Source organism: Microplitis demolitor, chromosome 2, assembly GCF_026212275.2.
Source record: "Microplitis demolitor isolate Queensland-Clemson2020A chromosome 2, iyMicDemo2.1a, whole genome shotgun sequence".
Lineage (NCBI taxonomy): Eukaryota > Metazoa > Arthropoda > Insecta > Hymenoptera > Braconidae > Microplitis > Microplitis demolitor.
In genome coordinates this window covers 6,432,388-6,451,130 of record NC_068546.1, presented here as the reverse complement: position 1 = coordinate 6,451,130, position 18,743 = coordinate 6,432,388, and the positions used below count along the sequence as shown (strand labels likewise).

Sequence of the window (18,743 nt, the reverse complement as noted above, 5' to 3'; positions counted from 1 at the left end):
TCATGCCGCTTTGCGCATGCACGAATACCAAGAGAAGGGGGGGAAAATATCCCGCCATCCGGCGATACTGGTTGTGACGCCGTAGCTTTCTTTGTTTCAAACGCTTTGGTTATCATTAATACAGTCTTAGCAATATTTTTCAGAGTAAAAATTTATAAATCTAAATGTGTTAAAAAAAGCGATATAATTAATAATATTGAATGAGTCAATCAAATTAGTGTGTCATGGAGAAAATAAATAATCGTGATTTGTTGTATAAAAAATCAGCTACGCCGCTTATAGTTGATGATGATTTTGAAGCAGATCCATTGTTAGCTGTTCATAAATTTGTTAATAAATACAACAAAAAAATATCTGAAGGTTTTGTTAATAAAAAAATAATCAATGAATTTTATAGTGTACTTTGTTACGAATATAATTTAACAATTGACGGCGTGGCATCGGTATCTCCTGTAAATTTTAATAAATCATTTTTAACTGATATACTTAAATGGATAAATGAAAATTACGAAAAAGAAGATAAAGAGTTGATACGAATTAGTTATGAGATCATTGTTTTACAATTGAAACTCTATTGCAGTATACCGGACATCAATGAATTGTTTGAGAGCTTTATGGAATATCAGTCATCAATTAAAGACAATGGTACTGATATTTATTATAAAATACTTGAATGTTTCGTTGATGCTTTGTCTTTAAAACTTTTGCCAAATGAACAAAAGATGTCAGTGATGGGCATTGGTTCATCGGTTATTGAAGAAATCAGATTTTGGTTTAAGAGAATTGAGCAGAGCAATTGGAAGCTTTTTATTTCGTTGATAATTAAAATGATTAATTTATTTGATCAACGATTTGTGCTAGAGCGTTTATGGACAATGATATTAAAATTTTCAAAAGATGAGTGGCAAAAGTCATTAATATTACTAAGTATTTTGGTAGACGACATTTTGTCTCTGGCTTCTAATCAAATAGTCGATCTAAATTATGAATTTTGTCGTAATAAAATTCTCTGGGAATTAATTTTACGAGGACTCAGGTCTTCAGTTGAACAAGACCGCAAGCAAGGATTGTGTAGCATGAAGAAGATTTTGGATTTCTTAGAGGAAAATCGGAAGATAATGAATTCAGAGTTAAATATTATTCCATTTATTTTTTGTTCAAAGGATATAAACGATCCAGCAACGAAAGATGTAAAAAGTAAATTCTTTTTGGTAATGGAAAGTTTGGAAGAAAAACAAGCGCAATCAATTATTCCTACACTGACGTACATGGAAACACTGATACAATTTCATGCTAATCATTCGTTATGCTCTAGTTGCTTGGACATTAAATGGATTCAATATATTTTCGATCGTGTGCTAAATCATGAGGTAGAGGATGTAGTTAAATCAGGATTAATAATTCTATTACAAATAGATCCTAAAATTTATAATGAAGATTTATTAGTATTATTGATTAATGCACTTAATGCAACGACAATTTACGATAAGGACATATTAGAAACTGAGCCTCTAATTGTCAAAGAATTGAGTGAATTATTTGTCAAAGCAGAATATTCACAAATTACTTTCATCAACCAATTTATTTGTCAAGCATCTCAAATCACTTGGGCACCAATTCCGTTATTTTACGTAATGTCTTCAGTGTTTAAAGCAGGACACATGTTTAATGAACGCGCCAAGTGCAATATATGGACGAAAAATGAATTGGATGCCGTATCAATAATTGTTGATAAATTTTTTGATGTCAAATTTTCTGATCTAGAGTATAATTTTCGTGAAATCATAATTGATGTAATCGATGGTTATGCTAATGGAACGGTGGTGTTAGATGTATTGGCAAAAATATATTCTAAATTCAAAATTGACGATTTCAAATGTAGTAAGTATAGTACGACTTTGGAGCAAGTGAGTAATTATTTACGTCGCAAAGTAACAATTGATCAAGCTGTGCAGTATACGTTGGATAATTGTTCAAAATTTTCTCAAAACCTGACAGAGAACAATGAAAAAAATAACGCCCAGCAGTTTTCTAGGATGATTATTCATTTATGTAGTTCTGGCCTAATCTTTCAATCAAAATTGTGCACTGAATTAACAGCTCTATGTACTGTATTTGATCCAATTATTCTCGCAGAAGCAAATTTGGACTTTGATATGAATAATTATCTTAAACAATTCGATTTATTAAATTGTTTTCTCACTGAATTATATCATTTCCGCGAACATTATGAGTGCAAATTTATCTACGATGCATTGACACCCTGTTTGGAATCTGTCTTGGTAATAATTAGCAAAAATTTAAATCAGCTATCATTTAATTTATCATACAAAGATATAAAAATTTACACTGACTGTTATCAAGCGGTGCTAACGGCAATTAAACATATTGATGGTACTTCCCGTCGTCGCATTGATTATTTAACTGAAGTCCTTAATGAAATTAAACTTATAATCGATCAGTACGATTGCAATGAAGTGAAAAATATCAAATTATTGTTTGTTCTACACATACAGTACAGCTGTGTTAAACATTACGAGGATTCAAAGAATCCATGTGTGACGTCATTGATAAATTTGTGTATAGGATTATTGAATTCCAGTATTTGTGGAATTCAGGATGAAATATCAATCGCAGAATGTTATGAATTAATTGCTCAAACAATGTCTTACTTAACTCAATACCCGAGAATCAAAGTTTTCACTGAATACGAAACAACATTAATATCAGTACTAATAATTTTCAAACGATTAGTTAACGCAACCAAGAAGTTTGTATTACCATCTGTTATAGAATTAATAAGTTCATTAGATCAAAATTGTGACATTAAAGAAGGTGAATATTTGGATACTGTTGAACCAATAGTGGACATAGTGTGGAAAAATTTATGGGATATGGAGCGCGATAATTTATTCTTTAAATCTTTCGATGTATTTATTGAGTTACTCTTCTATAAATATACAAAATCCAATTGTTTTTCAAATGACAAAAGAGAGGAGTATAAAAAAAAAATAAAAGATGAAAGTAAAAATATCCCTCTTCTAAGACATATAATTAATAAGAACCTTCTTAGAAGATGGAACTCGAGAACTATCCCGGATTTACAAACTCTGATTATAGACACATTTTTGTTCGATAATCATTTTGATTGTATGGATAATAAAATAGAAAGGCAATTCCAATTATTTGTATTCAATATTTATTATCGCAATTATGAAAATAAGCGATTAACTATGTCATGGCTAGGCAAAGATCTATTTAAAAAAAATATATTTAATTTCACACAATCCATAATGTTGTGTTTGATCTTTTTAGATCGGCTTTACTTTAATGGATGGCAAAACTGGTTTTGCCCTTTTTTCTTGCCACTACTTGAAAACTTCCGGGATGAATCTGGTCATAAAAGTTCATACCCCGATTTTACTAAGCGACGAATAGTGCAATTATTATTAATGTCAACAATCTATATAGATGCTGAACAAGCTACAGAATTTTTCGATATTATTGGTGACATTATTCTTACACAAAATGAAGAACCATATGTGAGAGTAATGCAAGAATGGTTTCTCATTAGAATATGTATTAAGTATCCAACAATAATGTGTGATAAACTGTGGATACTTCTTGAGAAAGCAAAAGAAAAGAAACCTAGTGGTATTGCGTCCATGGCATCAATTATTTATCATGTTTCACAGCATTTTTACCTAAAATGGCAAAAGTCCCCTGATGACCCTGCGAATTACGAATTACTCTTTATACAAAGTGCAATTGTTGAACTAATACCCTGTATTATTAGCCCACACTTCACCGTTCGTCTTTACAGTCAGGTAATATTTACTAGTAACAACTTGTTCTATTAATACGATCCTGAAGTTAGCAAATAATTAACAATTTTCGAATTTTTTTTCAACAAATGAATTACAAAAAAAAAAAAAATGTGCGCGTGTAGAAAATTTAAAAAACTATAGATGCAATTTAAAAAAATTGTTTTTTTTTTTTTTTAAATTTATCATTCTTAACGGAATTCAAAACTTATTAGACTTCGGCTAATTTCAGTATCATGTTCTATTCAATAATTTATTTTTAATAATAATTAATTTATTTCCGTTCGCAGGCAGTACTATTACAATTATTTATAATGATTCCTTCATCTGTGATACTTCCTTATAACTATAATAATTTTCGAAGATATATCATTCAAAACTTGCAGCGTGGAAGTATGAATAAAAAGTCAACAGAATTGTTTAAAGACTTTTATTTCTCAAAATTTGATCCTATCAAGAATTTCACTTTCACAGTATGTACTTATTAATTAATAATTTTATAAGTGATAAAATACATTGAAAAATAAAAAAAAAATTATTTTTATTTTTATAGACGATATTTTACGATTTACCAAGACTATTAAATGTATCTAAAGACGAATGGATACCATCAACAGTCTTAGATTATGAATATACCAAACATGTTGTGGCAGACTGCATTCAAAATGAATATCTTAAAGTAAATAGTGAGCATACTTTAGAATATGTAATGTTACCGTCTCGAATAACACAAACACGGTGTCAAGAGTTGGAAGAAGAAGATCTAAACACTTGCGACAATGTTGCTCATGATCAAACAAAAATAGCTCCACTAAAATCGTTATCTTCTGATAACAATTTATCTGGAATAATGTCTCTTATGTGCCAAAAGCTTACCGATGATGCTGAATTGATTATAGTTATGAGTTCAATTGACAGTATGAATAATTCAGGTGATCTGGAGAAAACGGTTGAGATGTTTTGTGGAAAACGAATGTCTGAAAAATGGGTTCAAATAAAAGAAGTTAAGGCTGATGCATTGAGGGATTATCTGTTAGAAATGAGCTCATTGGGGTGGAAAATTGTCGGAACTAAACAGACGACCGGCAGTGACTGTCTTACAGATGTTAAGTTTCAGAAGAAAACAGTCCTTGTCTTAAGGTAATTATTTGATTTGTTAAATATGATACTGTAAGCAGCAAACATTAAAAGATTGATTTTTTCTACTTTAAATATTATTTTAAAATCATGAAATATTAATGTAATAAATTATTTTTATTCTCAGGAACAAAAAATACGGAATACCAGCGAATTTAATTCCCTTGATGGACGTTTTTGTCGATCTTCCGGAGACAGAAGTTTAATTTTCGAACATACTTTACTGAATATTTTTTTATTGAATAATGTACCTGAAATATATAAATATTTTTTTCATACTTTAATAAAAAGATAAATATTAAGAAAATAACCACGATTATTTTTTGTATAAAATATATTTCTTGCATACATGGCATATATTTTTGTAAGATGATACAGTTCTTGTTAAATATTATATGAGAAAAATAAATTGAAGCCGTAATTTTTAAGGATTAACTTTTTTCTTTGAGTTATAGATTTAATAAGATTCGATTCTATAGTAAGTATAGCTACGTAGAGAATACATTGTGCACAATTAATGACAACTGAGGCCTTTATCTAAAAATTTCTAAAAAATTGCATAAAGAATTGTTTTCCTTGCTGTAGAGTATTCATAAATTATAGAGCTATTACATAAATATTAGCGGGAAGATGAAAAAATTTTTTAATTTTTCAATCAGAGAATAAAACATTAAATTTTTTATTGACATTTTTTATTACAAAAAAAAAATAGCTTTAAAAATAATTTAACTATTGAATTATGTATTCTACACAGAGAGAAAAGAATAGTAATGATTACTTGGCTACAGAGTAACCAGACTCATTTTTTGTAAAATGGTAAACAATGCTATGTAGAATAGGACATTACCATTTTTCTGGTAATGATTACCATGATACATTGAAACAACTAAAATGGTAAAAATCGGTATCTAGCATGAGAATCAGGGCTATGTAGAATGGTACTCAGTTCCATGCTCGAATAGCTGTCGTTACAGTTTAGTAAGTGAGATAAGGAAGTTAACATGCGTGGATGTTTGCGCAGTAACAACCTGTGTGCCTGGGGAAAATGGTTAAGATCTGACCAGATATAATTATATCTGATCAGATCTCATTGTATCTGGCTAACCACCGTTTATATCCGGCCGGATCTAATCAGATATAATTAGATCTGGGCTATTAGACAAAATGTCAGACATGATTATATCTAGTTAGATTTGTGTATAGAGAACCTGCGTGAAGCCTGATGGCGCCTCTTTCGGGAATCTTATAAGTTCTCAGGTGAGCATGAGCTGTTTGTAAACGTTAAAGTCTATGATAAATTCATTGATAATTAATTAATTTTTTAATAATTATTAATTTCTGGTATTTATAGTTATACACTGAGAGAAAAAATACGTTTTCGGAACTAAGAAAACGTAGTAAAAAAACATCTCAGCTATTGACTGTAGTACCCATAACTAAAGTGTTATAGTAAATAGTACTACAAAAAAGTAGTCAATTACACTATTATGCAATTGAATACACTACTATGATACTAGTGAACATGATTGTTCTGAGTTGGGTAATTTAAATTAAAAAGATCAACCAATTGAACATAATTTTCTTAGCTACAAATTTTAAGTCAGCGTAACTACACTATTTTGTTACGGCTTATCATTTATATTAAGTTAGATGAACTATGTTATGCTGGGTTGTTTGAACTAAAAATTTTATAGTATATTTTACTAAGAAAGCATAGTCATTCAGGCTTTTCATACATACTGTCTTCCGAAATTTTGTTTTGAGTTTAAAACGTTTTTTTTTTTTTTGGTTAGCTGGAAAGTATTTTTTATTTTTTAATGTCGAGAAATTATTCAAGGAATTATTAACGTCATCATGTTATAAACAAATAGATTTTTTCAGTCCTATTTGGTTTAAAAAAATCAAAGAAATGACGATATCATAGATCAACAGCATTTTTCTCGATCGAATTTTTATCGTATCGTCCAAAGACCTTCTTTTTTTGTTAACTAATGTTATAAACAAATGGGTTTTTTCAAATTACAGTACCAAAGAGAAAAGTCGACAAAAAGACGACACTACTAATCGACAGCATTTTTTCTGAAACGAATTTTTATCGTATCGATTTATTTATAACATTAGTTAACAAAAAAAAAGTATCTGGACGATAAATAGGACTGCAAAAATCTATTTGTTTATAACATTAGTTAACAAAAAAAAAAAAAGTTCTCGGCACTATACGACAGCAATTCGATTCAGAAAAAATCCTGTCGATTGGTGGTATCAACATTTTTTCGATTTTTTTAATCCAATCCGGACTTTGAAATAATCCATTTGTCTATAACTTTTATAGTTAACAAAAACAAAAAAATGGTCTTTGGACGATACGATAGAAATTCACTTCGGAAAAAATGCTGGCGATTGGTGGTATCGACATTTTGTCATTTTTTTTTTTTTTTTTTTTTTTTTTATTTTTCTTTGATTTTTAATGTAAAAGACTTAAGAGAAATATTTATTGGGAGAATATATATGTGGAAACGGAGAAAGTCATCGGTACTAGGCAGCAACGGAAGTAGTTCAGTGCTCGCCACTAGATGACACTCAACTTCTTGTGCTGCTCCTGGTTAGATAGATATTTTAGAGTTTTTATATTCCATACTTGAAAACAGTTTTGGCACGGGAAGAGAAAGAGCCCGAGACAAGATATTTTGAGATCCAGACGAGATATATGAACGTAGAGTGACTAGAAGGCAGAGCAGAGATAGATTCTGATCTTAAAGTGCAATTTATACTATAGAAGCAGCGTTATTTATAATATTTTGCATCCTTAATATATTCATTTGTGCTACTGTTTGGGAAGTGACGACCAATGGGGAGTGCCCAGCAGGGCTAAAAATTATTAAACCAGATTCAAATCGATGGGCTGCTAACTCATCGGGCAAAAGCAAATCAATTAAATCAATTTAAACCTGTCAAAAGGAAAAATCCAAACAAAATGTCGAAGAAAAACAAAACCACAAGAACTATGGATACTTCCATCCCATTAAGCAATCAATTCGAAGTACTTTCCTCGGAAGAGGACTCAGAATCCGAAATGGAAACACAATCAGTTCACTCACAACCACGTGGAACTACTAAAACTAAAACTAAAAAACAAGTAATACCAGTAGTTGCAGATATAACACCATTGTCACAACAGCAGACAACAACAATTCTCAAATTAGTTAAAGAAACACTTCCAACGATGAAGATGAAGTACTCACCAGGTAAAATAGTATTTTACACAACATCAGAAATCGAACATAAAGATATTGTTGGCAGCATCACCAAACTGCAGTTAAAATACCACACTTATTCACGAAGAGAACAAGTAGACAAAAAATTTGTCATTAAAGGCTTACCACCTTTAGAAATAACTGATATGATACAGGATCTCAAAGAGCAAGGAGTAACTCCGAAGAAACTAATTAGAATGAAAGCACGAGACAGTACACAATCAGAATCAGCAACTTATTATATGTCAATACCATATGATACTGAGACTGAAAAAGTAGTAGCCATCAAAGACATCTGTGGCATTTTGGTCAGATGGGAAAAATATAAAAACCCGAAACAAGTAACACAATGCTATAATTGCCAAAGCTATGGACATGGCACAATTAATTGCCACTACGAATCAAAATGTGTAAAGTGTGCAGGAAATCACCAGACAAAAGACTGTACAAAGAAACCTGAGGGTAAACCAAAATGTGTAAACTGCAGTGGTGAACATCCCGCTAACTATTCAAAATGTTCTACATATTTAAAACACCTAGAAAAAATTGAGCTAAAAAGACTTCAGCGAACAATGACACCAAAACACTTGCAGCGACCACCTGTAAACAATCAACAAAATTATCCAACACTACCAATCCAAAGGTTCATGGGAATCCAAGCAGCGACTTCTCAGCAAGCAGAGCCAACGCAACATCCAGCAGTAATAGGGCAACAACAAGCATCTGTAATCGGTAAAAATAATGTAAGACAATATAATAGTTTGCTAAATAGTAGTGAAAATAAAATTAACGATAACTTAGCAGATATTAGTGAATTATTCCATGAATTTGAAACATTAAACAGTCTTTGTGATATTAAAGTACTAATTAAATCTCTAAAAGCACTAAATGATAAACTTAAAAATTGTACTGATAACACACAAAAAGTATTAGCATTATTAGAATTCCATCAAATTATAAATGGATAGTAATTTTACTAATCAAAACATAAGAATAGGACATTGGAATGCTAATGGTTTAGAACATAAAGCGAACGAGTTAAAAAATTTTATTACAAGGCATAACATTGACATTATGTTAATTAATGAAACAAAGACATCCAATACATATAACTTGAAATTATTCGGTTATACTTGTTATAAAAAAGATAGACCAGGAAACCACTCAGGTGGTGGACTTTTGATAATTATTAATAATAGAATTAAACATAATGAGCTAGGTGTTGACCATAATTTTAAAACAATAGAAGTACTTGGTATAAGACTAAAAAATAACACTATTCTTTATAGTATATATCTCAGACCTAAAATCGGGAATGTCACAAATAAGGTGGATACAACGGAGCTGGATAATTTAATAAACAATAACAATAAAGTAATTCTTGTAGGTGACTGGAATGCTAAACACACTACATGGAAATGTAAAGCAAATAACGGAAACGGGAAAACGCTATTTAATTATGTAAACAAAAAACATTTAACAATTTTAGCCCCTGACAGATATACGTTGTACCCATGTAACTCAATTCAACCAAGCATAGTAGATTTCGCAATAGTTAAAAATATAAATGCAACAATTGAAACATTAGATGAATTAGATTCCGACCACATGCCAATCCTGTTGAACGTTGGTGACATGATAAATACAAGAACAGAAAAACGTTATTTCTTAGACTATAAAAATGCAAACTGGCCTTGGTTTAGAGAATTCATAAACAAAGAACTAAATATTAACCTTAACATAAAAACAAGACAAGACGTTGACAACTCGATACAAAACCTAACAGAAATCATAAATAAAGCTAAAGATAAAACGATTCCAAAACAAAAACAACAGACATACCAACAAGAATTACCTACTGACATATTACAATTGATCAAGCTTAGAAACTACTACAGACGACAATATCAAAGACACAGACTAGACTTATACAAACATGAAAAAAATAGACTAAACAATATAATAAATTACAGTATTAAAACTCACTTTAATAATAAATGGAATAAAAAACTTGAAAATCTTAATGTTAGAGATAATTCTATATGGAAAACAGCCAAATCATTCACCAAAAAATTTGATAATGTATCCTCAACTTTGCATAGTACCAACGGCCTAGTTTTCTCTGACAAAGATAAGGCTGAGGCATTAGCTAACAATTTTGAACGAGTACATCATCTTACAGAAGATGATGGAGACAAAGCAACAGAAACAAAAGTTAACAAAACATACATAGACATTAAAAATCAAAATATAAATTTAGATGACATTAACTTGACTTCACCTAGGGAAATTCTTAAAGCGATTAAAAAAACCCAATCGAAAAAAGCTCCAGGGCCGGATGGGATTCAGAATATACTGCTAAAAACTTACCAGGTAAAGCACTGGTTCAAATTACATACATCATGAATCAATGCCTTAGATTATCATACTTTCCCCAAGATTGGAAGCTGGCTGTTGTATTGGCCTTTCCAAAGCCTGGAAAAGATAAATTATTCCCTCAGAATTATAGACATATAAGCCTTCTAAATACTCTTAGTAAAGTCTTCGAAATAAGTTTATATAACAGACTCCGTAACTTTGAAAAACAACACAAAACACTCATTGAAGAACAGTTCGGTTTTCGGGATCATAGAAGCACAGTACAACAGCTCGCTAGAATAGCAAACTATATCTCAACAAATTTCAACACCAAAATGTCAACAGCAATGCTGCTTTTAGACATCGAAAAAGCATTTGATACTGTTTGGCATGGAGGATTAATATACAAATTACATGAAATAGGCATACCATTATATTTAATTAAAATCCTACAAAGTTATTTAAAAAACAGAACATTCAAAGTACAAATCAATGAAGCCCACTCAAAACTACAGTCAGTAGTGGCAGGAGTTCCCCAAGGCTCAATTTTAGGTCCAGCTCTGTTCATCTACTATATTAACGACATTCCAAGACATAACGACACGATATTGACTCTCTTTGCTGACGACACTGGTATTTTATCAGCTTCTAAAAAACAAAAGATTAGCATTAGACAGAGTTCAAAATGCATTAAATAATTGTATGAAATACTATAATAAGTGGAAAATTAAGGTCAACGCCGCAAAAACCGAGCTCATAATTTTTAGCAAAAGAAATAAATTAAAAAAAAGCGAAAGAGGAAAAGACTTGAATATTAAAATAAATAATGAGCTAGTAGAGCCAAAGACTGAAGTAAAATATTTAGGTATGACCTTAGATAAAAAATTAACTTATGTTAGTCATATAAAAAAGGCATGCACCAAAGCATATCAGATAAAAAATCTACTAAATCCATTAATATGTCGTAACAGTAAGCTATCAACAAAAAATAAACTTATTCTATATAAATCCTTGATCAAACCTATTCTTCTCTATGCAGCTCCAGTATGGAGCGGCACTTATAAAACTGCAATTAATAGAATAAGAGTAGTACAAAATAAAACTCTTAGATTAATAAGCCAAGCCGATTACTATATATCAAATGAAAACATTCAAAAACAATTAAACATAAGTGATATCACAGAAGATATTTATAAGCAAACTCAAAAATTTTATAACTATAGTATAAGAAAACACAATATTTTCAACAATGTAGGGTTATGGAACAGTGATAATGCTCCTTTCAAAATCAGATACAGACTACCACATAGTCTTCTATTGTAAATATTTGTATAAAACTTAGGCTAAGTTATTTTTAATCTAAGTAATTTTAATCTAAGCTAGTTATAAGTCTGTAAATAATAGTTATAAGGTTATTAGATCATATGGGTTTTTTCAAATTTTTTACCCAAAATATATACTCAGAATAATATAAAACTTCCAAACAAAAGAAACATGAAAACAAAATATATATTGGTTAAGCTTTAAAAGCGGGTACAATAAAAGACGACACATGTAATTAAAACTACTTGTAAAACAAATGATAAATAAAGAGATTTTAAAATGAATAAAAAAAAGTTTTGGCACGGATACTCCTCTGTTATTTGACAGAGTGACAAGTGCTTGTTTTGGTGGTCATACAGTGGATCCTTAACTATAAAGTGACATTAATAATTCCTTGAGTTATTTCTCGATATTAAAAAATAAAAAACGTTGTTAAATCAAAAAAGTGACTGATTCTATTAACTTGTAGTAAAGCAAATAATAGAAATATTATTATCAGTACTGCACTAGCTTGTTACAAGAACTTTTTTTTTTTTTTTAATAGTTATATCAACTATTCAAAATTTACTATTTTAAGTTATTCAAATAAACTATGAATAAATTATTGTAATTACTGCCAAGGATTACGTTACAAAAACTAATTTTTCATAGTTATATCAACTAGATTAAAACGATTACTAATACTATTCTAATTTATTACAGCAAACTATTCAAACACTATTTTTCTCTACTGCTAAAATTCAAGTTTTGATAACTTAATTATTATAGTTATATCTTTTAATTCATTCCCGCTGGGCTGAAAAAGTTACTAACACTACTTTAATTTATTGAAGCTAACTACAAAATTATTATTGTCAGTACTGTCCAAGCTTCAGTTGCAATAACTTTTTTTTTTCAAGTTACGTCAACTACTCAACATTAACTAAGCCGAAGTAGTTACTGATACTATTTTAATTGGTTGACGCAAACTATAAATCGTAGTTATTATTACTATTATATCTTAAGTTTCGAAGACTATTTCTTTATAATCGTTATAACCAGGTAACAATTGTTTATAAAGAACAGTTAGTGTTACTATTTTGCATAGTTTCGTGGACTACCGTGTAGTACCAGTGACTACGAAAACTAGTTCACAGAACTAATATTTAATATCTGAGTTGTCGTAGTTCAGGCTTCTAGGCATTTTTCTCTCAGTGTATGGAATAAATATTCAGGTGACCATATTCTACTAAAAAATATAAGGAATATAATAAATACTTAGTAGTGATGAATAATAATATTAATAAACGATCAAGATCTAGTAATACAGGATGCTGTGTAGTATCATGTCATAATACTTACGGTAAAACAAATCCAAATATAAAATTTTATTCATTTCCGTCAAAACCATATTTATTAAAACGTCGACAAAAATGGATAAAAGCAGTAAATCGTATAAAGTAAGTCTGATATGTGCTAAAAATAAATTACTTATTTATTATTACATTAACTTTATCATTCCTCTAGTTCAGATGGTACAGCATGGCAACCTACTAATTATTCAAGAATATGTAGTAATCATTTTGTTGGTGGTAACAAATCTGAAGATTCTCGGAATCCAGCATATATTCCAACAATTTTCCTAACTGAATACAAACGATAGAAGCCTTCAAATAATTATCTGGATCGTTTCAATCGTTGGAAAAAAAAAAGAAAATTAGCATTGGAATCTTTCATCAGCGATGAGCAAGAACCAATAAATAATTTATGCGAAAACATTCAATTAGGAGTAAATATAAATGAAACGCATAGTACTTATGATAAATCAGGGCAAGTGTCATCATTTGAAAATATTAGTGATCATTTTGTTTTTTCACGTGACTTTGATTGTAAATCAAATAGTGTTTTAACTCAAGCAACAATATCGTCAATTAATAATTTTAAAAATTATGTGACTACCAAAGATAAAAGCAGTGGACCTGATACACCCATTTTCTTATCAGAATTTCGTAGATATGATTCAATAAAAAATAATAAACAACTTTCGGCTATAACTGGAGTAAGACCAGAAGTTTTCCAATTATTGTTAAATATGCCGCCACCAGTAAAAATTCAAAAAATAAATGTTGAAAACAGATTATTAATTTTTTTAATCAAACTAAAGACGGGTTTACCTTTTGATGGAATCGCTACATTTTTTGATGTAGATCCAACATGTATTTCTAGAATTTTCCGGGATGTATTATCAATACTAGCACAGAAAACAAAAAACTTTATTTTCTGGCCTAGTAAAGAAGATGTTCAAGAAACTATGCCACCAGAATTTAAGATACATTATCCAAATTGTAGAGTTATTATAAACTGTACAGAAATAAAATGTGAACAACCTGGTCTCGTGCTAGTACGAAATCATATGTATTCTGATTATAAATCAGGATATACAGTAAAATTTTTACTGGGAATAACACCTTCAGGAATGATCTCATTTAAATCCGAGTGCTACGGTGGGAGATCTAGTGATCCTTTCATAACTAATGATAGTAATTTTTTAAAACTACTAGAGCCAGGTGATGAAGTGATGACAGATAAAGGTTTTCCTGGCATCACAAAATCTCTTGAACGTACCTAATGCTATAATTGTTACATCTCCATTTTTACACGATGGTCATTTGACTGAAGAAGAAATAGAGGAAACTTATAATATTGCAAGTGTAAGAATCCACGTTGAAAGATGTATTGCACGAATCAAAGTGTACAACATCCTGAATAAAATTACTATTGATCTTTTGTCATACATTGACGATATAGTTCATATGTGCTGTGTTTTAACAAACTTACAAAAACCTATTTTTAAACAAGCAAAAAAGGACTAAAATTATTTTTTTTTCGATCCAATTTTTATTTGCATATAATTATACATTAATTGAAGTTAAAGCTTTTTCTCTCATTAAAATTTTATCATATAAAATTAATATTTATACTTGTCATGTAATAAAATAAACTTTTCTCTGCTATAAAATTTCTCTTGTTTTATAATAATTAAAATATTTAAAGACCATACTTTAAAATTAACTTTTCAATAGAATTATTGACATAAAAATTTTCCAATTTTGGAATATATTGTGATAAGAAACTTTCATCACGTGGTATCGTAATTAAAATATATTCCGAATTTGGAAAACAAATAAAAAAATCACATTCATAAAGACCAGTACAATACATCAATATTTGACACTATGTATAATAAGCATGAGATTTTTGTAAATACACTGTATTATTGTCAATAAAGTTTAAATAAGGATGTTTTAGTTGTCCGTTTTTATTAAGTGTTGGTTTATTTTGCACAGTAATAGGACATTTTATTTCTAAAATTTTAATTGGTATACTACCTACAACAACCACTCCATCAAGACTAGCACACAACCATGGTTGACTAGAATGAATAACAAGACCACATTCTTCTACAACAAGCCCAGTTATTTTTAACTTCCCGCTAAGAAAATCGACGATTTTCAAAAATTTCGGGGTTATTGTTTTCACCCCGATTTTCGAAAATCGAGTTTTCATCAGATGTCGACGTTTTGAGGTCCTAGGAAGCTATTCTGACTATTTTCAGAATGATGTCCGAGTGTGTGTATGTGTGTGTGTGTGTGTGTGTGTGTGTGTGTGTGTGTGTGTGTGTGTGTGTGTGTGTGTGTGTGTGTGTGTGTGTGTGTGTGTGTGTGTGTGTGTGTGTGTGTGTGTGTGTGTGTGTGTGTGTGTGTGTGTGTGTGTGTGTGTGTGTGTGTGTGTGTTAACTCTTTGTAACTTTTGAACTAATGAATCGATTCGAACGGTTGAGGTGGCAATCGAAAGAGCTTGTTGGCCTACAACTTTCCTGATAATTTCAGATTATTTGATCGAATAGACTCGAAAATATTGGCGAATTACGAAAAAAAAAAAAATTTTTTTTTTAGTTTTTTATTGATTTCTCAAAAACGACGTATACGATCGACTTTAAAATCTAATCAGCTCTAGTCCTCAATAAAACGCGTCGATCGCCACCTCAAACATCAGAATCGGATAATTCGTTCGAGAGTTATCGCGGGAGAAAGAAATGGTGAAAAACGGTTTTTTCTAAATATTTTCGAAACGGCTGACGCGATCGATTTCAACTTTTAATCAGCTCTAGAATTCAATAAAACGCGCCGATTGCCACGTCAACTATCAAAATCGACCGATTAGTTCAAAAGATATCGGCGTTGAAAAGTTAAAAAAATAACATTTTATGTTATTTTTTCCGGATAAATCATAATATAACGTAACAAAATGTGCCTGATATCATACCAACTCATCTTTTTTATGGTTTCTTTTTATCATATAATGTCATCGAACTTGGTTTTTAGTTTAAATCATATTATCAACAAAAAAATCGATAAAACGTAGTTTTTAATATTTTTATCGGATATTTCATATTTTATTGTTTCTTACATGAGTCAAAACTTATTTAAATCTTGATTTTGATCCCTGACATTGATTTCTGCCTCAATACACTTATTTTACTGAACATAATCAGGAACTAAATTTTAAAAACCTCTTCATTGATGATTTTCGATTCTTAAATTTTCAAACTTCAGCATAACAGGTAACTTGTTAAAACTTGAAAAGATCGTAAAAAAACAATTGCATGTGATAGCATTTTCGAGCTCAAAGAGCTCGAAAATATATCTACACTAATGTTTTCGAGCTCTTTGAGGTCGAAAACAGCGGGAAGTTTTGGGGCTGGCCCGCAGGGTCAACCGACGCCCAGATTTTTTTATATAATTCTCGAGCTTTATTTTCATTATTAAGACCATGTAATACATTTTTAAGTCCTTTTTCTTTCATCTTTTTTTCTACTATCATAGAATCAGTCAATTCATCAAATTTAGATTTTCGAGTTTTAATTACGTGAGCTGTACTAGCTGACACACTTATTGCACGTTCATTATACCATTCTTTACACTCTGATTGCCCTCGCGTATTAGCAAAAATATAAGCTAAATTATCCAATGAAGTAATTAAATTATTAATACAAAAAACTTCATAAAAAATTTTCTTCTAAGATATATCACTATTATATATTTTTAAAGTATTATGATTACTATAAAAATAATGATATATAATCAAACACTTTTGGGCACATGCAGTATCAACTGCAGAATAAATTAGTTCTCTGATAATTCCATTAACTACTTTAATCGACTCTGTCAGCTTCATAGATTTCAAAATATCACTTAACGAACACAAAAAAATTTAAATCAACTAAATCCATAGGTTGACATTCTTTATCATATGCTTTTCTTGGAATCAATTCACGAATTTTACGTCCTTTAGAATATTCTTCAATATCCTTCGATACTGAAAGAATATTCCATTGACAACGTTGACTAGTTTTAGATTCAGCTATTTTAAAATTTATGAATTTTATGACAGCAGCAATGTGTTTACAATTTGTACCCAATCCAGCTGGGCAAGTACATATTCGATCAACTACATTTCGATTGATGTCAATCTAAAACAATTCAATTAATTTAGTTTGATTTTTTATTAGATATATATAAGCGATAGTGAAAATAATAAAGTAATAACTTACGTCAATCGTAACATCAAAATGTTGCTTAATATTAGTTTGACGAATAACTTTAGCTTTTATCAAACTATTATGCTCAGATTTTCACTCTTCGACATTTTTCACATGTTTACTTTCGCACAAATTTTGACCTTTTCTCTCAGATGATAACCGTAAATCGTTTATATTGATTTTTTGAGAACCACTTTTAATAATTATAACATCTGACATTTTTTTTGTAAATTTTTCATTAATACCTATTTGAGATTTTATATTTATGTCATATATCACCCAGGACAAAATTCATATTATCTCACATATAAAATGCTAATTTTCGCCACCATGAACGCTAGTGTTTAATAACCAAGGTCACGCAGGTTCTCTATATCTCGTAAGATCTGATCAGATGTAACTATATCGGAACTAAATACAACATTTGATATAATTAGATCTCATTATATTTGCTCAGATATAATTATGTATACGTCTTAATTTTATAGAAAATTGTTTATATCTGGTCAGATCTGCGTATATTTCGTGAATCCTGATCAGATATAACTACATCTGAATTAAATACATTTTAAATAACCAGATTTCATTATATCTGATCAGATATAATCATATATACGTTTTATTTTTATAGAAAATTGTTTATATCCGGTCAGATCTGTGTGTATCTCGTGAGTTCTGATCAGATATAACTATATCTCAACTAAATACAACCCTTAACAAAATCAGATTTTATTATATTTGCTCAGATATAATCATGTATACATTGTATTACAGTACAACATCGTTATAAGTTACTCGATTATAAATTACTTCCCTTCTATTTGTTTTCGCTCGTCTCGAAATACTACCCCCACTCCAGTTCCACTAACGCAGTTTTTCGGTTGTCGTGAAGAGTTTGCTTCTGCAGTCCTTTTATAAGTTAATAAAGTATGTGCGTATAGATAAATGACAAACGCAACTAACTTATAAAAGTACTGCGGACACAAACACGAACACGACACATACATATGCAGAAAACTGAGCGATCACCTAGTAAATGATAAGAGTAGGGGAAAGCTATTTCCAAGAAATTTTTCTCCAACAGCCCCTAACAGTAACTTATAATCAGGTTGAACTGTATTTACACTCTGGCTGATGGGCTCGAACCTGCACATCCTTCCGATTCAAAGTCTTTGATGCTATCCACTGTTATGATGATTATTTATCTGTTATCAAAAAATGATAATTCATTTTGAGCAATATCTTAATTATTTCAATAGATTAATT

The 18,743-nt window shown here is 30.0% G+C and overlaps 1 protein-coding gene across 1 annotated transcript; it reads left to right on the top strand.

Moving 5' to 3' along the window:
* The first annotated feature begins 73 nt into the window (after window positions 1–73).
* Window positions 74–5,359, top strand: LOC103573053 (uncharacterized). The gene is made up of 4 exons (XM_008551907.3): window positions 74–3,827; window positions 4,115–4,297; window positions 4,378–4,964; window positions 5,089–5,359. Exons 1-4 carry the CDS (start codon window positions 225–227, stop codon window positions 5,165–5,167), a joined length of 4,452 nt encoding a protein of 1,483 aa, XP_008550129.1. The 5' UTR covers window positions 74–224; the 3' UTR covers window positions 5,168–5,359.
* The last annotated feature ends 13,384 nt before the right edge of the window (window positions 5,360–18,743 follow it).